This window comes from Molothrus aeneus, chromosome Z (assembly GCF_037042795.1).
Source record: "Molothrus aeneus isolate 106 chromosome Z, BPBGC_Maene_1.0, whole genome shotgun sequence".
Lineage (NCBI taxonomy): Eukaryota > Metazoa > Chordata > Aves > Passeriformes > Icteridae > Molothrus > Molothrus aeneus.
The window spans coordinates 17396270-17418804 of NC_089680.1; the positions used below are offsets into that span (position 1 = coordinate 17396270).

At 37.3% G+C, this 22535-nt stretch overlaps 1 protein-coding gene across 1 annotated transcript in view; it reads right to left on the reverse strand.

The window, feature by feature from the left end:
- Positions 1 to 457: 457 nt before the first annotated feature.
- Positions 458 to 22535, reverse strand: part of DAPK1 (death associated protein kinase 1) — an 83287-nt gene continuing 61209 nt past the window's right edge. Inside the window, exons 15-25 of the mRNA XM_066568850.1 lie at positions 22241 to 22438; positions 21056 to 21253; positions 18062 to 18160; positions 15186 to 15263; positions 13177 to 13399; positions 10680 to 10868; positions 8692 to 8889; positions 6303 to 6441; positions 4880 to 5000; positions 3412 to 3600; positions 458 to 2851 (exon numbers count right to left, since the gene is read on the reverse strand). Coding sequence (XP_066424947.1) covers positions 1619 to 2851; positions 3412 to 3600; positions 4880 to 5000; positions 6303 to 6441; positions 8692 to 8889; positions 10680 to 10868; positions 13177 to 13399; positions 15186 to 15263; positions 18062 to 18160; positions 21056 to 21253; positions 22241 to 22438 — 2865 coding nt within the window. The 3' untranslated portion in view covers positions 458 to 1618. The remainder of the gene's footprint in view (positions 2852 to 3411; positions 3601 to 4879; positions 5001 to 6302; positions 6442 to 8691; positions 8890 to 10679; positions 10869 to 13176; positions 13400 to 15185; positions 15264 to 18061; positions 18161 to 21055; positions 21254 to 22240; positions 22439 to 22535) is intronic.

Below are 22535 nucleotides of genomic sequence, written 5' to 3' on the forward strand. Positions count from 1 at the left end.
GCTATCAGGGAATAATGCTGAGATTTTAAATCAACAGCACCAGCAGAGTTCCTTGTGTGATGAGGGGATATTTAATGTAAAGGACAATTATTGCAGCACAAATTCTAATGCAGTGTCCTCTCTCTCTCTGCAGCACAGCATTATCTGGAGAATTCCTGATGACAGACTCACATTTGCTGTTTTGGTTTCCATTATGAAAAACCACAAAGGAAAAGATATGTAGCAAACTGCTTTGGCTTGCCATTTGTTAAAATGAACGCAGATTCTTCTGCTGTACAGGGACCACCTCTGCAATTAAAAAAACCCATAAATACTCCTGCAGCATACTAAGAAATTCCCCTGAACTCAAACAGAAGGTTCTAAGAACTTCAGAAGGCAGGCATTGCCTCTCCTCAATTCTGACTGTAAAGAAAAGAAGTTTTGATACCCTTCAGCAACAGAATATGATCAACAAGGATGCAACAAGCAACAGTTTATTTGTAGAAAAATCCTTTAAAATTTACTACAATGTAAGATTAAGGAAAAAATAGTCTTAATATATATACATACAATATATATAAACAAACACATATCGCACCATGAAAATTACATGCTTTTTAGAACAGAGAATGGGTCATATTCCCTCATATCAATTTAAAAGTTATCACTGCAAGAAACCTTGCTTCCTTTTTTTTTTATCCCCATCAAAGTTTTCAAGTACAGGAAGTAAGTAATGCAGGATCTAATAGTAGAAAACCTTTGTTATACACAAATTACAACTGACAACTAGACAATATTATTCTGCAGTATCCAACACTTGTATTTTTTGAACTCTATTGTAATGATATGAACTTTTACCTGAGGTGCATGGAAATAACAAAGCATGATAATTGGCAAGTTTAAGAGATTTTCACATTATGATTTGACTGTAATTGAAGTTGATTAGGTATCACACCTATGCCTATAGTACTGGCACAAGAATGCTCTGCGTGAGTCATCACCAATGACTTAGAAGTGCAGGAAAAAATAATAGGCAAGCACCACTTGCAATGATAAGCATGCAGACAATTTAAGTGAAACAGAGGTAGCATGTTCTCGTAACTCCAGCAGGGTCATTCAAATCAACTGCACCCTCCCTCCTGCAAAAGGCACTCACTTTTTCAGCTAAAAACGATGCACTTAAGTTTGGTCAGATTGACCACAAATGGTGGAATTCTCTCATTACAAATATAAAAAGAATTAAGCAGAGGACACAGTGAAAAGGAAAAAAAAAAGAATGTAAGAAAGAGACACATAAGGTACTATGTGCTATTCCTCTCCCCCTACCTTTTAATGGGGAGAATTATATAAAACAGTTGCAGTACGTAATCTAAAAGTTAAGACTTTCCAGTTGAAATTGCAGTATTAAGCAGCACATTCTCAATCAGAAATAGTTCTAAACCACCAGAAGTACACCAGTCTTTTTAATAAAGAGCAACAACTCACAGTAAGGAGTAGAAAGTTTACACACAAAAAAAGGTGGTGCCAGAGAAGGATCCTCTGATGCAAAAGCTCATAAATTAGTATGCACTGTAACTTTTATATTGTATCTTTTATCCTTTCTGCGCTTTGAAAGGATATTCATGCAAAACACCTCCTCTTACCGTGACACTACAGAACTAATTGAGTTATAAGATGTGCCACTGTTGCAACTGGAGGCATAAGCCTCTTGACCATTAGCATCTAAATTAATTTTGAATACAGAAGATGCCTTCAGTAAGAAATCTGCTGCATCTCTGCGGCCTAATTCCCTCAGCTTAGACATTAGTGTCCCTACAGTACTGTCAGGTGCATTACTCCATTCCTGCAGAAGGGCATGAACTGGGCTTGAAAGAAAGTAATTTTGTGTTCCATTATTTGTATTGTACTTTGCAACAAGATCAGGGAGGCCCAGGTTCATGGCAAGAAGGCACCAATCTTTGCCCATTGGATCAGGTGGATCCAAAAGTCGACTTAGTTTTCTCCTGGTAAGTAGATTGAGATCAGAAACATGAATATCCATTCCTAGGCTTCCCTGGGAGTAAACATCAAGACACCCAAAACACAGTATACTGCTAAAGCTCTCTTTATATCCCCCCATAGTGTTAGTTAATGATGTCTCCTTTTGACTCTGTGCACGGAAAAAGTCTCTAGGCTGGTAGACCATTACTGGTTCATGATGTTCCCTCAGCTGCTGAGGACTAAGGTAATATTTCCCAGTCAGAAGACCTGGTAAGGTTGTTGCTATTAAGTTATCAATGGTGCTGCACACAGAATCCAGAAGTAAACAGCACTTGATCTTCTCTGTTTCCAGTCCTCTAACTTGAACCTCTATACCCTGCCCATGGTTGACCAGCAGCACTAAAAGCTCAGCTCCACGATTCATAATCTTTGATCCATTTACCCACAGACGTATATCAGCATCTCCCTCTGTGCTCTGCTGATGAATCCACCTGCAGAGATTCACCTGAACTTTATGAAAAATTCCACAAGGAAATGGGGTAAGATGTTCCACAGGAACTATTCTAACACCACCATAAATCAGCACTTCATCCTCCTCATCTGTCCAAGACCTGTGAAGATTGTCAGTCTTTATGAGAGCAGGAATATCCACCATTGCTCCACTGCTAAGGTCCCTTGCACAAATATCCATGGCATCCAAAATCTGTATCAGCTCTTCCACGTCACTATCTGCCACCAGACGCTGGATGTCCTCTATGGTGTACCGACCTCTATAATGGTGGAGAGCTTTTGGGTTCTCCACTGACAGGATTTTTCCAAGGACATTAGAACAGAGCCAGCGAGGATCCAGAAGCACAACATCTTGGACAGTTTCGCTCTGCATAATGTTAATCTGTTTATAAATATGAAAGTTACTGTTTACATCTTGTGAGGTACAAGATGATAGCCCACATTCTCACCTTCCTAACAGACTGACCCGACAATTTGATTAAAACTGCTCACAGGAAAAAAAAAACAACAGTGCATTTAAATATATGGCAAGTACTCAGAACAAAAACCAGATCTTGTTATTTCCCACTAGTAATGAGATGATTAGAGCCCAACAGCTGGAAAGCCTAGTCATGCCCTGCAAGCTGTTTATGCAAAGGTGTTATCAGTTTCTAGTGGACACAAATAGCAGTGAACACTTCATTGAAGGTGATAACATAGTGATCCTTTCTGGGTATTTTAAATAACTATAACAATAAACTGTAATTCTTCCTGTCTCAAAGAGATTATGGTAACAAAATAGAACCACAAGACATAATGATAACAGAAAGCGTTCTCTAGTTCTTATGATGTCTTAAGAGTAAGAGAAAAAAACAAACAACTTTAGACATTTGCTTAAACTCCTACAGAAATATTCTACCAGAACAGTAAATAAAGAAATGGAATTTAGATAAAAATACTTACTTCTCCTATGCTATGCAACTGCTGTGCAATATGCCGTAGGTCATTTTCACTGGCTAAGGGATTAAGATGTTCCTGTACATCATACACAAACTGCTGCAAGGACATCAGCTGGTTGGGCCCATTAATTTTTCTCCAGGAAGGCAGTGTGGAGATTATTTTTTCACATAGGTGAGTCATAGGTGGGCAAGTCTTAGAAAAGCACAGAAAACATCCACTTGAGAATAGGGGTGCTATTTTTTTTATATTGAGGTCTAATGCATTTATAATGAATATTCAGACTTAAAGAGCTCCGTTTGTGCTGGACCCTTACTCTTTCACCTGGCATTAACTTACCATAAGATCTATCTACCTTTTCTTAAAAAAATGAATTGCAGAAACTAGTTTTTCACTGAAATAAGGAAATTTTCCAAATATCACCATGAGTTGCCATCATGCATCTGTAAGTTAATGCTTATTTCTGAAATGATGAGAATTTATTTAGAATCTGTACTCATCAATATCTTTACAGGACCAATTTACTTCAAAAGGTGAGACACCAGGGTGCTAAATAAGAAGCAAAAATGGTACTGATGTATTGATTGCCTTAGTCTTCACTGATGCCTTCTTGCTATCCTCAAGCCACAGCCTCCACTTCTTATGCAGTAAAACTCTTCAGATTTCAAGCTAGTGACTATAGCTATAACAAAGCTTTCTTAGAGAAGAAAAGCTTACAAAATCAAGAGACAAAATCAGAAATGTAAAACAGGCTGAATTTTGCATGAATCTAAATATTTTCCTCAACCCACAGAATTAACTCTGTATTACATCTACTTTTAATCAATTACAAAAAATACATTTCAAAAGTAGCTACAGAAAATCTTGTTGGTGTGTAACATGATATTAATCCATTTAGCACAGGCTACAAAAAATTTGACTTGGTGAATGCTTGATTTGACTTGAATTAAAAATGCAGTCAAAAATTAATACCTATTCAGTTTACATATCCATATTTGGAATTATCTTTCTAACAGTTGAGAAAACTGTTCTACTCTGGTGAGTTTTTAAGTGAAAAAACCTGTTTTCCAGAAATATATTTATAATAGATTTCTGTTTCTCTATAATACTTTGCTGAGTAAAAAAAAAAAAAAAAAAAAAAAAAACCAACAAAAAGGGGGGACCAATGCTGGAATCCAGTCACTGCCAATCAAAAAACAAAATTATGACTCTGAACTGATATCTCAAATTGTTTCCTTTCAACAGAGAGTATTTTGGTCATCTGCTTTGAACAGCTACTATTTTCAAAATGCTGACTGAATCTTTGATGTCAAGGCTTTGTTTATCACAAGACCTGTCAAGCATGCTGTTAGAACACTGGAACAACAGTGGTTTTTGAATGCTTCATTATTCTAAGTTTGAAATTTACAGTAGATCATTACACAAGACGTTCACATTTTGGCTCATCCAACCCAGACTATTAGACAGTACTTACAGAAATTATCTGGCTTCTTATTTCTTGCAAGTGATTTCGGAGAAGCTTCATATCTTTAGACCCAGATGCTCCAGCATCCAGGACAAATAACTTTTCTGAAATTTGCAAATCATTTCCAAATCTAAAAAAAAAAAAAAATTATTATTAACTTAGCCCCAAATCCAGTTTATTTCTTAATACAATTGTAGTTTGGTCTTAAATTATACTAGAGTTGGAATGATGAAGTTTAAGTAATGATTATACTGAGATATTTTATAAGCACAGACACTATAGTTACTGTGTCATTTTCTTGAAAATAGGCAGAGGTATTGAGAGTAAACTGTTTTCTCTCAGGATGAAGATTGAAAATGTGTAAGAAATTTGTAATTGCATCACATGAACTGTAATTACAAACCAAAACATTTTACTAGAGAAGAGACTACAGGAATTTATTTATTTTAAGGTCTTAATGTCTGTTGCTTGCTCTCTTCTCACTTTAAATAGTTCAGTAGTCATTGATGTTGACTGCTCTCTTTCCACCTCCTTTTGAGTTTCCAACCACACAAGCCTGTTTGCCTAGCTCTGGAGAGATTTGCATTTAAAAGGACTCCAGCACCAAAGATGACACACAGGTTTTTTTCTATTGGTTTATTTCAACTTATTAAAATACTGCCTCCCCGCCAACTATTGGCTATTGGCTGGAATTCCTTCATCTGTTTCTTGTACAGCCCAGACAAGTGTCCATACTTGCAGGTACGGATGATTTCTCATACCCAGTGTTTCCTGCTTACATGCTCACTCTGAATATAAGGTATAGTTGCTTTAAACAATAGTATGTTTATGGAAAATTCCTCATTTCCATCTACCATTAGCATGTGCTCCAGACATTTGCTGAGGAATTCTAGAAGTTTCATTAACTTCTGTGTACTTCTTGGCTGACCTTGTCACCCGTGTGACTCCACAATGTCCAGCTTTTTGCAAAGTGTGGGGAGTAAGGCCTCATCTAAGTTTTTTTCATAGGTGTCCTAAATCAGTAAACAGGTAAGGGTAGTTCTCTGGTAAATTTTCCTCTTTTGCATCCAAAGTTTTTAGCTGCAAATGGCCTACTTTTCTGAGATCGGTGCAAAACCTGAGAACCAAGATGTTAGACAGAAAGTTGGGAATGGGTCTTTGGATGTAGCCCAGTGTTTACAGGGTGACACTGCCTACACCACAATTAATTTTGACACCACTTGGCTCATTTTAGCTCACTCAGGGCAGCTTACTCACTGTAATATTAGTAAATGTTTCAATTTTAGCACAACATATGCTTCCTAAACATATTCAAAATATCATCATATCATATAAGCCATGTAAAAACCTTTTACCTATTCCAATGCATTTTAGTATTTTTCTTTCCAATTAGCATGTTTAAACACCATGTATAAGTATACTTTCCACTTACCTGTTCCTGATTTCTTTCAACAAAGAGATGTCTTTGTCATACCAGAACTCTCCCCCGACAGGCCGAGGCAGATTCACTATGTCAGCATGCGTGGCAACCAAAACAACACGCAGGGGACTTTTCAGCTTTCCACCAAATGCTAGAAGAGAAACAAGAGGACTCCCTCACTACAAGGCATGCCTACGGAGATGGCTGATACTGACCCAGAAAAGCAGAAATACATTTTACCTTCTTCATACCAACCACTTTTGTAGTTATTTACCAACTCTAAGCACAGCCGTTAACAGTGTAACTGTTGATGCTCTGGCAATTATCTGCTTATAGGACTGTGTGTTATACATTATCTGCTTATAGGACTGTATAAGGCCCAATTTTAATAGCTAGACAATTTGAATAACATCAGATACATTAATATTGGGTTACTTTATTGGTTTAACAAAAACAGTAATCAGAAGCACTAATGATATAGCTACTAACTACAAACTATGACAGCATGAGGGGAAAAAATTAGAAATAGCAGCTTCATGAAAGGATTTTTGCATAATCTTTGCATAGTCCTTAATATTACAGGTGCAGAATAGAAGATTGTAAGAACACAAAATGTTTACAACATTCATATGTTGATATGAATGCTATTTTGCAGTACTTACACAAACAATGACCTCTCACTTAGGTGAGAGTTAAGTAGGAAAGCCTGGCAGAAGCCATGAAAAAGAATGAGAAAGAAAGATACAAATGGCATGAATGAAGCGACAGTACAGAACACAGAGTTTTCACTCTTTTCTCAAACTCGTATTCCAAAAAATAGAAGACATCATTAAACAATTTTTAGAAGAGACAGTACACCCTATCATCCTCTTTTAGCCTTAAAAAAGGTCACATGCTTACATCACTGCTCAGTTCTCATCAACTAAGAGCTACAAAATCTTGAATAAATCATAAAAAGCCCCATTTCCCCAAATCTCTGCATAACACGTCCAGGCAAGTATTTTGTAATTATCTTCTTTTTGTTTTTCTTTTTAATTGGCAGCTAAGGACTTAGACAAAATAACTGAAAAGTAATTCCAAGAGTTTTAACTTTTCTGCACACATCAGTTACTAGATATTACTTGAGAGATTTGTAACAATACAGAGATGGATGGGTACCCAGACTGAGCTGATCACTATAAACACAGATTTAAGTGAAGTACCTAAATAATGCTGATAATCAGATAAGCAAGAAGAAAAAAATCAACTGAGACTGAGGAGCAGTGAAAAGCTTTCAGCAGTTGCAAATTAGCTGTATTTGCAGCTTTGTCACCCTTTTTGCAAATTTCTGAGCTTTAACTTTCACAGGTCATTTATTGTTGGTTAGATCCAAATGCTGATATTATTAGCACTGTGATTTTATCTAAAACAGAAAATAAAAAAATGCAGATGCCTGAACTGAAAACCAAGGGTTGGCCTTGGCTCATTGTCTGGCTGAGATAATGCATACAGAAAGAGAGAGAAAATAACTCGTTGCACAATGTTAAGTACTTAACGCATTTGTCTGGTGAATCCCTAGCGTTGCTAAAAATGTCCTTTAGTGCTGAGTTAGATCCACTGGCTGGAATAATCTTTCAGATGACAGAACCAAGACACATGACAGAGGTTGCTTAGTCCAAGAGACTGTAACAGTCTGCAGACCAGTAATCAACTACAAACACAAACATGTTTAAATAAGTTACTGTATATACATCTGGACTACCAGACCTTTTGAGAAAAATATTATTTAAGTTAATTTAAGTTTGCCCACCAAGTAACTTGCAGTAAGCCTGAATATAAAACAAATAAAATTACTTAAAACCTGTGCAAAATTGGAGCATATGTGAAATTTACAAGAAATACTGATTTTTTTGCATCAGCACCAAAAAGTTACCATATTTGAAGTCCAAACAGAACTTTAGTTAAACACATGAAAGTTGCACATACTGAGGGATAACACTGTTCCATAATACTGTTCTGTCCTGTTGTCACTGACAAGACTAATTTATGCTGAAAATATTGTTTATTGGGGCTAGATATAAGAGGAATTTAAGCAAAGTGTCTAAACTTGGTTCTGAATGGTTCCAGCCCTCTGAAACACTATTGATGGCTTATGTGACATAAAACTTCATCTGCCATGTACAGATGTAAATCCCAGTGCCACAAGATATTGCACTGTACTTCATGACATTTTAAATTGAGCTAAGTGGTGTGTGAAATGCTTCTGGCTTCTTCCACGGTTAAAATTCCCTTTTGCCAAGAAACCTAATATCAAGTTTGTTTGCATACATAGGGATGAAGACACGAAACACGGATGATGTACAGAGTTGCAGAGAAATACAAGAAGCTTGATATCTCTAATACTTAATTAACAAGAACATACCTATTGGCTCCTCAACTGGGACCAATGATTTCAGGAAATTGAGCCAAAAGGTCACTTGGTTTAACTGGATTTCATAAGGCTCCTCAAGGCTAAAAAGCACTATGTGAATAGCAGTGTGATCATTAGCAGCAAAATAATCATAACAGCAGAAGTACACAGGATTCCCAGAGAATTCCCAGATGCTGAAATCCCCAACTCCTGAAAAACAGACAAACATATGAAGAGATCATCAGTAAGCATGAAATATCTTCTGGCCACGAAATACAAGCAAAACATTTAATCTGATTTAAACTGTCACAAACATAAACTGTATGCATGTGAGAAAGCAAGGCTGAAAATGCAATCATGGACAAAGGGAACAAGTTTCAGTCAGTTTTAGAGGCTTAGCAGTTGGGCCCTCAAAGTCTGTTCCTCTCTCACACTCCTTCTCTAGGGCATTTAGCCTGATTTCATATGTAAGTACCTGTGCTAAATGCATGCAGTCTTATGCAATTAAATTGAGTTTTGCCTTGAACAACAGCAGCAGATCTTGTAATTGTCTTGAAAACCAAGAATAACGTCTCCCATTCTTTTCCCTGTTCACTTCAAAAAAGCTTAATATTTTTCTTAATTATTCTTTTTAACATGCCACCACTGATTTCAAAAACCACTGAAGAACATTCTAAAAAGAAGCTGCTTTGCTTTACAGAACTGGACTATTCACATTGTGCTGGTAAATCAGGGATGAAGAATCACCATGTTAAGGGTTCCAAGAGCTCCCTGCTTCTTTTTGCCATCTCTAGCTTTGAGTAAGAAAAGCGTTAGTATGTTGCACTTCCCAGATGCACCATCTGATTACGGTGATATCTGCCTCACCTGTACTGCTTCTAATTAAATACATGGTGATTAAGAGGCACCTCAAACTTCTAGGAGAGAAGTCAGAACACTCCAGCCTGTTGTTATGAGTACAGCTACTCAGAGTTCACCTGTGTGTACACTTTATTCTGTATAGTACAGAACAGAGAAAGAAAACAAAGTCCTTCTGACAGTCCATGGCACTACTCGGTTTCCTTCCCAGAATTTGACTGGGCTTCAAATTATACTGAAGGAAGAAATTAGCCTACACAAAGAACAAGTTTTAGCTACTTGGCAAAGTCTTCAGCATCTAGGATAAAAGTTTTGTCACTGAATTCATTATTATACACTGATAAGCAGGTTTCTGTTTCCAAGGTAAACTCTTGATTAATACTAACTCAGCTTCAAAATTGCAGCTGCTAAAGCATTCAAAACATTTTCCTTATGAAGAAGAGATCTGACCACCAATATAAATCACAATTAATATGGCTGGTGGAGACAATTTGTGTGGTCTCAGAGCCAAAAGCTATGTGTGTACTTACGACACCTTCTGTGATTGACCCCTCTTACTGCTAACTGGCTTCAAGTGCAGAGCAGTTAGTTTCATTGCAAAAAAAGAAATTAAATCAGAAGCTCCACTCACAATGACTGATGAGCTCCAGGACTTACCAAAAATGCTCCAGTCCTGATACAAAGTGAGAACAGTATGTCCTTTGCATAGCTGGTAATACTGGGAATATACTTAAATGGTGAGGACTAAATGGGACCAGGCTAAATCTGACAAAATCCACAGATGACCTCTAGTATAGGTGAAGAAGCCTTCATACTATTAGCCACATTGCTGACCTGCTCCTGTCATACCAAATCCCTCTTTTCTACTCTCCCACTTACTCACCTCAGAAATGTATTTCAGTATTTCTACGTAATACTGTAAAGATCTGACATGAGTGATTGAAATGTATATTACAACAGCTACAGCACTTCAGGCAGATTTACTTTCTCAAACAAATTAAATCCCACCAGTGTTGGATTGTCAAACACAGTCACTACTATGCAAAGTCAGACTTTCCCCCCCATTTTTCTTTTAAAAAACAAGTTAAATGGCATTAACTGCTTTACAGCATTAAGGCATCCCAGCCCAGGGCTCTTCTTACCATGCAAGCAGGCATTCTGGATGTCAATGGCCTTGGTGGACTGGTCATCAGAAGAGAAGTGAGAGTGATGGGCAGGTGACACGAAAGTTTCTAATACCCCTTTGGTCAGGCCTGGCTCAAACATCATACTGCGGCTTCTCACACTGACATTTTCACAGCCAGGATAAAGATTCGTAATACTTACTGAAACTGGGTCAGGGAAAGGAAAATGAGATTACAAACCATGTGAAAATCACAACAAGATCACTTCAAAACAAGTATGCAAGCCATAAAAGCAGCTTAAAAAGCCCAAAGTGCTCTTCAAAGAAAGGAGATGTCTATGAAGCTGTGGGTGTATACAACTACATTCTTATTCTGAATTATTAAAAGGAGAATATTAGAATGATCCTATAAAGCACTTATGTCCTATGTTCTATGTTGCAAACTATGTCCTAAGTTCTATGTTGCAAAATATGTCCTAAGTTCTATGCTGCAAAATAGAATGCTTTTAATTTTTTTTATTTCATTTATTTTAGCTAAAAGCTACAGTTTCATTGCATGACTTATTATTGGCATGGAAATGTCCCATATTCATATTATTGCTTCCTGTAAGTAATGATAAAAAATATCACAGTGTAACAAGTGTCACTGGGGTGGTGGAGGAGAAAAGCAGGCCCTTAACCCAAATGATTTTACTAATAAGCAAATTTTAAGTTCCTTGTTTATTCAGCTTCCCAGAGTGCAAATGAGAAACAAAAGGGCTTTTTAACTGACATGCACCATCTAGTGGATAAAGATTTCTTTCCTCCACTAGTTGGCAATTTCTAATATTTGGGTTTTACAATAGAAAGAGGTTACCAGTTAGCTGTCAAACTACACTTCCATGTTTGACCTCCTAGGACAATATTTTAAATCTTTCGGCTGTTGTAAATAAATACTTAGTGAATTCACTTATTTTTACAGAATTTAAACAAACACATAAACAAACAAATGTTATATCACCAAGTATAGACCAAATTGTGCTGATTTAAATATTTATCTGATTATGTCACTCAGTGTAGAATATAATTTACATGCTATATAATGATTTACATCCCAAAAGAACGTATACTGAAAGAAGCAAAACCCAAACTTCCAAATACTAAAATAACTCCATAGTAGCTTTGTATGTATACAACAGCATGTCTTTCTGGCTTTATATCTAGGAAAGCTCTTTTGAAGGGCTTCAAATTCACCTTTATTTTTACATTGATTTGCCAGTGTGACTGGCAGTCTTTCTGATTTTATGATGGCGTGAGCAACATAAAACCTCTTCTTTGGTTCTGTTACCAACCAACACAAAAAAACCTTCCTGTACTGCCTCCAGGAACTGATATTCCTTGAGCAATTTATCACCCTTTGTATGACACAGTAAATTAAGATAAATAAATCAAGAACTTTTGATTGATTAATTTAATCAAGTTCTTTTTTCTGTTGTCACAGGTGTGAGGCCCTTGTGTTAAGTAACAATCTCTGTGGCATGGGTCTTGCCTTGTTAAGCCACTTTGTGAATGCCCTATATCTTCCTCAGGTGAATAGAGAGAAAGTAGAGATGAAAACTACTACTAGCAGTGTTCTAATATTACTTAAAAATCATGAACAAAATCCAAACCTGCAAGTATTATCCAAAGGGTTTTTTTTTTTTTTAAGGCAACCCTGGCCTCATCTAAAACTTACACAGACCACTTCTAAACATCAATTTAAACTTGAGCTCCTCAACATGCTTAGCTTGCTTGTGTAGGCTCCCAGTGTTAGAAAAGGGACCTGGACGTGGTCTATCCACTGTCCGTCCCCCTGTGGGTTCTTCAAAAACTATGCACAGGCTTAAGTGTAAACCTAGCTAGTTCCTCTACACCTTCTAGCTCTTCCCACTTTGCACAGGCCAGCTGGTGCTACATGAGCAATCTATTCCCTAGTATTTGTAAACATTTACTTCAGTTTGGAAAACTTCCATTTCCAGCTTGTTTGAAGATGATTTTAGACACCACTAACTGGTAATCTAATTCAAACCTGTATCTTAGGGAAAAACACTCCAAGGCATCAGAGGCAGTTCTGAAACCTGTTACTACTTAAAAATCACATAAAGATGCAGCAATTGTTCCAATTTTGCAGTGTTTATTGAAGTTCCTCCAGCAGAAAGGAAGCTAGTAGTGATGTTTGCAGCCTAGGACTTTTTGTGACAAATAAATAGCAGTGTTTACAAGTCCTGTCCTCTGCTGTACAAGTTCACTTATGCAGCATGTAAGAAAAAAAAAACCCTTTAACTACTCATGTATCCTTCACACTTGCTGGTCCTCTTCCTCTTACTTTAGGTACAAACCTATGCACAGAGAAGTCAGTCCCTTCTCCCTTTTCATTTTGTTTCTTACATGATTAGGCTGTCCTGTCTTCTGCAGTGCAGCCAACAGCTTCTTCTTAGGAGCTTTCAGAATAAGAGGAAACTGTTTTCTCATACAAGCATTATGGCTCAAGACCATACCTGAAGGTTTGGAAGACAAAGGTGATGGGGGAAATCTGCTTGAGTTTGTGGAGGAGAGCCTAGGCCTACGTCTTCGGAAAAAGCTTCGTATCAGGCCGCATTTGAGGGACTCCACCAGAGTGGTTTTCCCAGTGCCAGAATATCCAAACAACTTCAATTTGATCCGGGGTTGTGGATTCTGTGTGTGCCTCAGCTGCTGGATAAAAATCCCCCGGTAGGCATCCTAAAATTCAACACAAAGAAGAAATCAGAATGTGTGGCAGGGAACTTCTGCCTCCCAACAAACTCAGCATGGGGTTTAGATACACTTTCTTGCCAGACTGCTGTTCATCTGGTTCATCATGCAAGCTGCCAGCTACTGAACAGGCAGACAGGAGAGCTTAATGCTCACTCTCAAGAGCTGCCTTGACGTTTCATGAAAATCCCATGTCTTCAGGCTTCCAGTGAATGGAATTATTTTGATCTCCAATGGAGAGGGCAAAGGTGTCAAAACTAGTCTCTTTCAGTGCCCATTCTCCTAACCCACCAGTCTCAGAAGGCTAACCAATATATATGTTCTTATGGAATACACATGCAGCACTCAAGAATTTTGCTGTGACAGCTATCACCTGAACCATCCAACAACTCAATGTGCATTTCTTCTTTTCTTTACATCAACTTTTTCAGTGCTTCTCATGTTTGGGTGAATTTCAAGGAAACAGGGAGGAAGCAGGAAAGTGTGAGGGCAAAGGAACTAGATTAATCTTTCCTTTCTTCATTCCCCCATTTGGAGCTGAGAGAGAGGCTCTGTTGTTCTGCATTTGCACCTAATTTAGATGTAGGATGAGCCCCCCGTAATGATAAGCATGCAGCAACTGAGCTGAGAAATTGGACAGAAACAGTAGTGCATGCAAGTTTGTTCCTTCCTCACCAGCACACATTTCTTTAGTAAGTTAGTAATTTTCCCCATATATAGAGACAGGCCTTCAGTGATGTTATGTTCCACAATCAAGAAGAGGGTTACAGTTGACTAATATTTCTTTCAAATGAGATCTAGCTGACCTTCTTCCTTTGTTCTAGATCAATTTGTATTATTTGCATATTTACATTAGGAATAAATCATTAATTTATCTGCCTGCAAGCAGACACAAATAAGAGTTTGGTGTGGGGATGTAACAATGCAAAATGGAGCCTATTATGACAACTTTACCAAAGCTGTTGTTGCAAAGGAAGTCTGAACTTTGCACTTTCTTACATCTTCACACACATATAGTTTATATTCCTAGGAAGTATAGATTTGCTGGCAGGCCTAAAGGACATGATTCTACTTCTACCTTGGCAATACATTATGTGTACCATCTTCTATTAGCAATAGAAATGGTAATTTATTTCAGTTTCTCCAATCACAGACTCATCTTTGTAATTATAACAGGATTATTTTAATTGGCCTGGCTCTTGCCTGCAATCTCCAGGCAAGTAGGCTCTGGAACCTTCCCAGCATGAGTGATGCTGCCTATCTGACTAATCAATGTGTATCAGATGTGTCAGACATGCTGCCTTACAACAAGCCCAGATCATCTTTTTGTTCTAGTTAGCAAGACATTTGGATATTCAGAAACTGAAGAATTAAAAGATGACATTGAGAACTTATGCAACTCTTTCACATGGTATTGGTATTTTTGTAAGGGACACAAACCTCCCATTCTTCATAACCTTTATCTAAGTGAAATGGTGATGGCAAGGAGATAAGTCATCCTGGGGGATGTGATAATCTTAATAGCTTATTTTCTACTAAATACCTTAGATGCTTTGCCAGGCACTGTCAGACACTGATAGATATAAATCAGTGGTGCATACTTGCTCAGTCAGCTGCTTGAGTATGTACATATTTGCTTTAATTGAGGGCATAATTTCAAATTAAAAATATAAAAAGGAAAAAGAAAAAAATACAGCATTGCAGCAAGGAATTTTGCAACAGCTTTTAGAACGGCTTTGATGAAAACCTGACTTAAAATTCATGTATTCCCAACCTTTTTAAGTCTTGCAAGCAGACCGGCTACATGTTCATGCTGCTCTGCTCTGGCAAGATCTTCTGCTGTTTTCCCATCCTGTTAAAACACAAATTATTAGCAGCAGTTCCTCCTTCATTTTCTTTTACAAATGGGCATTTGGATGCTACTGTAACAAGATACTTTGAATTCAAAATATGAGAGCAAAGTCAACACTCCTCCCCCTGAATTCCATCTCTCTTCTCAGCAATTAGAGAATGATAGTGATTTCTAGATATTGCCCACTGAATAGATTTAAAAGGTCACAAAGAAGGGACACATCAGCATATTGACTCACATGAATAGCAGGTGAATATTTGTTTACCAATGGATAAAGACTGACAGTGGCATATCAGCCACTGGAGGATTCCAGAAAGCAAGAAAACTTGTAAGGGATGCAGTTTAAATTGCATCAGCAAGTCTAAAAGGAGAAGCAAAGCTGCCTTCAGTATTCTGGTCTTGCCATTTAGTTACCTATGTTTCACAGATCAGCAGTTTAATATTAAAAAGACTAAAAGAAAAATTGCCCACTATTTGATTCTTACAGTTATTTTATGCTATTCTATTGTTTTAAATTTTGGTAAGAGGTAATTTAGGGGTACTTTGCTTATTTCACTATCTCAGATAAAAGAATTAGAAAATACATCCACAAGTAAAATAGCAAGTTATTTTCCTATTCAAGCTTTCCTGAAAAGTACAGAGTTTCTACACAATGGTGTAGCAATAGGTAAGAAAAACTGACATTTAAAAAGGGCTTGGTTACAGGACCCATGAAAGTGTATTTTGCGCCTACTAGTAAATTTCATTACAATTGCTGACTGGCTTCCTATATTGCAAATCAGACAGCCTGAAAGAGCTGATCCTGAGTTCAAATCACATTTGCAAGCATCTGTATCCAAAACTTTTAATCATTGACAATTTCGAAGTTGGTTTAGAAACTTCCATGAGGAGAATCCAACAACACGGTGCCAGTTAACATATGAGCACAACAGATGTTTTGGGGCAATTTTCAAACATTTGAAATTGTTGTATACTCCAGGAGGGGGAGATTTTCTAAGGTCACTTAATACCATCCATGAAATCAAATAAAAAATAGACTAGTTCCAAAATGGGCTTTAACCCAGGAAGAAGGCAAGGAATTCATAATACAGCCCAGTTACTTAATGGTGTTGGAAAATTTAGCTCCTCAGGAACAGCATACTGAGAGAAAAAAAAAAAGGCCATTAATTCTACTGCACTGGCTCAGAAAGAGCTGTTAATAAACTTTTCAGAACAGTTTAACAGCCTTCTAGCAAACCAATGCAAAACTGAAATATTAAAATTACAACATGAAAGCTCCTTTAGTCGTCTCTTCATTTTTCCTTTTCTCTGCCACCATGCTGCTGGAATAATGGATGGTTACATATATTCAGTGTACTGCTCCTGATAGATTTAGTATCAGCACTATTTATTTTGTTATGTCCTTCAAACTAACCTAAACCGAAGAGACAAAATGTACTTTTACCATGGAAGAACAGTGTCCACACAGGCGATTATACCAACACAGCTCTCATGACATAAATGAAGTGTGACAGTTCAAGAATTCCCCCATCACCCTTTAATTTTTGTCTCATCTCTACACTACGTAGTAGTGCAAATACATATACACAATGGGATGTAACAAACAAACAACCAAAAAAGACAAAAACAGATGACAAAGGAAATCTGTAGAGCATCCTACCAAGTCCACTGCATGCACATTTCACTATTATTAACAGGGGACATGGCAATATACAATCCAATAGTTATCAAAAAGTAATTATTATGTCCTAAACTTGGTTAAGCCACAATTCCAGGTTTATTGGCATTCTCCTCCTACATAAGATCTGTGCTTAAAAGAAAAAACTGCAGTGCTAAATCTAGAGGAAAAAACCACAAAAATTAGTATTTTCTACCAAATGGTATAGCAAATGATATAGAAGTTTTCTTTTTTCCCCCTTCATTTCGGCCATCTCAGGAGAAATTTGTTAGGAAAAGAACTCTGAAAAATGTGGACTCAACTAAAATCTAATGACAACATGTATTTCTCATATGGAACAGTAGTTATTTCTAAGCAGAGTACACTGGTTACAGTGAGTAGCAATGTAAAATTATCCGCTGCATCTGAGTACAAAACATGATTAGTTTGTGCAAAACACACGTAGTGGTGTGCATGATGTCTATAATTTATCATGCATATGACAAAGGACACTTCATTCCTGCTGTGGATATATCATTAGGAGAATGTTTCTCACCCTACTGAGAATGACAAATGCCCTCTGTGTTACAAATGGGAAGCAGTGGTGCTGGCTGATCTGACATGAATGATTTCGTTTACAAGGATACTCTCACACTAGTTCCCTCATCCATGCAACCACACATCTCCCACCATAAAACTAGAACTTTGCAACCCCCTTAAAGCAAGAAAAATATTTAAGATACATACAATGCATTTGTATGTTTCTCAAATGTGAAATGGCATACATCTTAAGTGTACTCAAAACTCATAGAAAGTGACTCAAAACTTATAGAAAACACAATGATACAAGTAATTCTTAGATGAAGAAATTATTAGGGGAGGACAAAGTGGTAGCTGTACTGCACCATAATCTAGTTCAACTAATACAGTTGGAACTGTACTGTTCCAAATTCAGTTGCAAGAAGGGAACAAGTAGACAAGAGATAGAACAATTCCCAAAGATAGAAGAAAACTCATGTTGAATAACATACAACAGGCCTTTTTAAAAAAATTTCAATGTCCTTTTCCTACACCTGTCTCTTTCATGAGTTCTCTTTCAACTGTCATGCATAAAAGAAGAACAGCATCTCTCAATACTTACAGAGGTTAATGCTTCTACATTGGCACCGGTCAGGCAAAGGAACCGGACAACATCAAGAATGCCATTGTTTGCTGCCAGGTGTAAAGGTGTTCTTCCATACTAACATGAGGAAAGAAGTGTCACTACATTAGTCAAAGAACTTCACTTCAAATTTTATGCGCAATAATCAGGCATATTATACAATTATACATACTGATACACAGGACGGGTTTTGCAAAAACTGCAAGAAAAAGTACTTGTGATTGCAGCCTAAGCACAACTGCCAAAAGTGCAATTAAAAACAAAGGCTGGATGACTATTTAAAAAACAGGGAAACAATTTTCTAGCTAAATCCCTCACAACTGTGGAGTAATCCTTTAGAGGTTTTTTTGGCTATATTTGATAATGTCTTTTAATTCCAGAAAATTTAATTGCCCTTTTACTTAATTAAATATGAGCCACTAAACACTAATTTCATAACCTTCAAAACTCTGGGTTCTACTTCAACCCAAGAGCTACTGAAGATTAAGTATCTCCCCCTTTCACCCAAAGAAGTAAAAGGAATGAATGAAAGAAGTCAGCATGAAATAATATATTTTTTTCAGTGAAGAGGGAAAGTGCTGTAAAGTATTGCTTATCCAATTTTTTCTTTTTTCCATGAGTCTCTTCACTGGCAACAGGTCCTCATGACACCCACTTCTGGTTTTGCATGTCCAGAGCTACTGTTACAAAAACAATCATTTATTCTCTGCTGGTAGCCTACTATTTCTTTGGATTTTTATGCTTTCAATACTGTTCTTCCTGTCTACAATCAGCAACAAACTCATAACATTTACTGAAAGAAGTATTGGAGAGCAAAGCCAGCTTTCTGACAACTGCTATCTGAAAATATGCTCAGGTTCCTCCAGACCCTACACCTCAACTCAAGTAGCATCCTTTTACAGTGTGTCCTGTGAGACCATAGCAGTGATTGTCCCCCTGTGTTCGGCACTGGGCAGGCCACACCCCAAATCCTGTACTCAGTTTTTGGCTCCTCATGACAAGAAGGACATTGAGACCACTGGGCCATGGCTGGAAAAGGGGAATGAAGCTGGTGAAAGGTCTGGAGCATAAGTCCTGTGAGGAGCTGCTGATGTAGATGGCATTGTTTAGCCTTGAGAAAAGGATGCTTGAGGGAGGCCTTGTCGCTCTCTACAACAGCCTAAAAGCAGGGCGTAGTGAGGTGGGTGTTGGTTTTCTTGTGCTATGAAACAAGTGACAGGAGTACAGGAAATAGCCTCAAGTTGTGCCAGAGGATATTTAGATTGGCTATCAGGAAAAATTTCTTCACTATAAGGGTCGTCAAGCACCAGAATGGGCTGCTCAGGTGGAGTCACCATTAAGTAATATGGATGTGGGGACTTAGGGACATAGTTTAGTGGTTGGGTTGGCAGTGCTGGGTTAATGGTTAGACTCTGATTTAACAGTTATTTTTCAGCCTAAATGCTTCTATGATTCTATGATTCTAAAGGCATGTGATGGTCTGCTGTACTGAATCTCTGAAAGAAACAAACAGTGCCTTCAATCAGTATTACATACATGTAGGACAAAGCCAAATGTTTGGACGAAGGACAGAAGTTCATTTTGTTAATGCCCTGTTAATACAGGGTTTGCTCCTGAAGAGGGGAAGTAGAAATTAATATTCTCTATTTAATAACACTCAAACTCCCCATTTCAAATAAAGGGCACTTTAAAAATCTGTCCAGAATACATTACTCTTAAAAGAATAACAGCAGAATAACTATAACCACAGCTTCTGTAGCCATGATCTCACAGCCACTAAACATTTTTGGGCTAATTATTTTTTCCACAGTATGTCAGGGGTGATCCTAGCTCAGCACTCTCCATTAGCAAACAGGACAACAGCCTCGTGGTCCATTAACACAACTTCTCTAAAATGTGCTCTTATCTGTGAATCTGGATTTAATTGCCTAGTAAATCAGATTTGAGCTGAGAAGGGGAGCTCATTGTTTTAACTTTTTTCATTAGACAGCTGATGAGTTTAATTGTTGAAACCAGAAGTGATTGCATGGACAGTCCTCAAAAAACCCAATAATTTTCTTTGGCTTTTATCTAGTCAATACAATATAAGTGCTCTGGTAATAAATAGAAGCGTTAACTAGGAAAAAACACAAAGAAGCTAAACTACCTGAATCAAAGAAATTGCAGATAGCAACATTAAGATTCCTATAAGTAACTTTTAAACTTTGTAGCACATATAAAATTTAAATAGGGCAGAGAAAGACATTCAGAGCTAAATATCAAGCTATAAGCATCACAGCCTGTCAGCAGAGTTCAGTGGCTGACTTTGACCGATTCAAACTATATAAAGAAAGTTTCCTGAAACAGCTCACTTTTCCCTTAAAGACCTCCAGGATAAAAGACATAATATAAAACTGCAAAGCATTATGTTTAGTCATCCCATACACTGCAGCATGAGCACAACAGAAGCAACATAAAAGGCACTAGGGACTTGAAATTAAGGGACATGTAATGAAATATTTTATCTGGAACCAACTACAGATTGTTTGCATTTTTAGCTGGCATTAATCTACCAATAACCATTGCAATCACCATTTTTAGAGTTACAATATTGTAGCAGAAAACATACCAGTCTTCAATTCTGTGTATAACTCAGAGTTACATATGAAATCAAAGCCAGCTGCAATGCATTTTGTCTGTTCTTTTGCACTAGATGTAATCTGCATAACACAAAGCTAAATGGCTAAGGAAGAAGGTTGGCAAAACAATAATAATTCACCTGGGTTTTTTCTTTATTGATGTTTAATGATCTCTTCAACTGAAATGGATTTTGATAAATTTGTGAGGTGAGTCATTTAATACTTTGCATTTGGCCACTTTCAGAGACAGAAAAATCTAGGAAAAGACTTTTTCATATCAGAGAACTTGAAAAGGTCATCTAATTCAACAGGTGAGCTAATAAACAATGTAGTTCAGCATCCATATTCCATTTACCTTATTAGTGACATCCAAACTACAATTTGCTTCACAGAGTGCCGTCACAATAGGCACATTCCCATCTTTGCAGGCCACATGTAAGGGAGTGTTGCCATGTCTGTCTTGGAAATCTACAAAACATCCTTGACTAATGAGAGTTTTAACTACTTCTATTTGGCATCGTCTTACAGCAAGATGCAGGGCTATATGACCATCCTGAAATAAAGAGACAGCAAGTAAGTGAGATCTAATAATACTAAAAATCAAAACATTTAGTAAAGTTCACAACCATCTCAAGTAAAAGGGTGCATTTCCTTGCCTTAAGAATCACAGTGGTTTTTAATTTGAAGGTGGAGGCAGGGAGATGCACCATATCTGTCTGAATAAATAAGCCATGAGATGAAAGCAAATTTCTGTTAGGCCACTGGTCTTTGCAGTGGAATGGATGAAATACAAATGCACATTTTCTTCTAACAGCTTTCCTTGGAGGGAGGAGAGTGATCAGTAGTAACAACTAGCTGAATATTGTAAACTCCAGTGTTTACTAGAGAGAAATTAGTGATGCAAAAGTCATGCAATCTGCCTTCTGATCAGTAACTTTAAAGACAGAGCTTTCCCTATGTGGAACAACTTAAAGAGACCAGAAGAAACAATTTAATTATTTTAGAAGCTTTAGAAATTTTCTGCTGAACTTGCTTTAATAACTATTTAATTAACATTACTAATAAAGGTACTTAAAAGGCCAGCCATACCAAAAATACAAGCAAATAAATTCCAAATTTATTTATTTGGATTACATCATGAAAGACAAAAATTGATTCTGAAACAAATACAGTCAAATTTTTAAATAGTTCTTATTGGAAATGGATATGATTTATCCAACCCATAGTAATCAAAGGCCAACAGCAAATCCATCTTTTTCTCTGAAGTTAACAGTTTGTTGCCAATTACAGAACCTAATGTTCCTGTAATTTTTCAAAGAGTGTTACTCATGAAGTGATAAATGATAAGGAGATGATATATCAGCAAAAACCCAACCATGGAATAATAATGATCACTGGACAACCCTAAAGACTACTTCAGCCATCAACAGGCCCTGTGTGAGCTGCTATGAAAATTCACATAGTGGAAACAATGCTGACTTGCAGCACTCAAATGAAACAATTGAGAGACACAGCCCTGTGATCTCCAGACATAACTGACCTTGTCTGTTGCATGAAGGTCAGCCCTGTGTTCTGCCAAGCACTCCACAATATCATGGTAACCCCTAGCAGATGCTGTCAGGAGTGGGGTCTCCCCTTCTTTGTTTTTAATGTTCACATTGCACCCTGCTTCACAGAGTGCTTTGGCCACAGAGTAGTAGCCATGCCAAGCAGCGCAGTGCAGTGGGGTTTCTTCTTCCTATCAACAGCGAAAATCAAAAAACAGTACTGAACCAAACTTCAGGAAGAACAACTCCCCAGCTTAAAAATACAAAAAGATAGTATGAAAAAGAAAA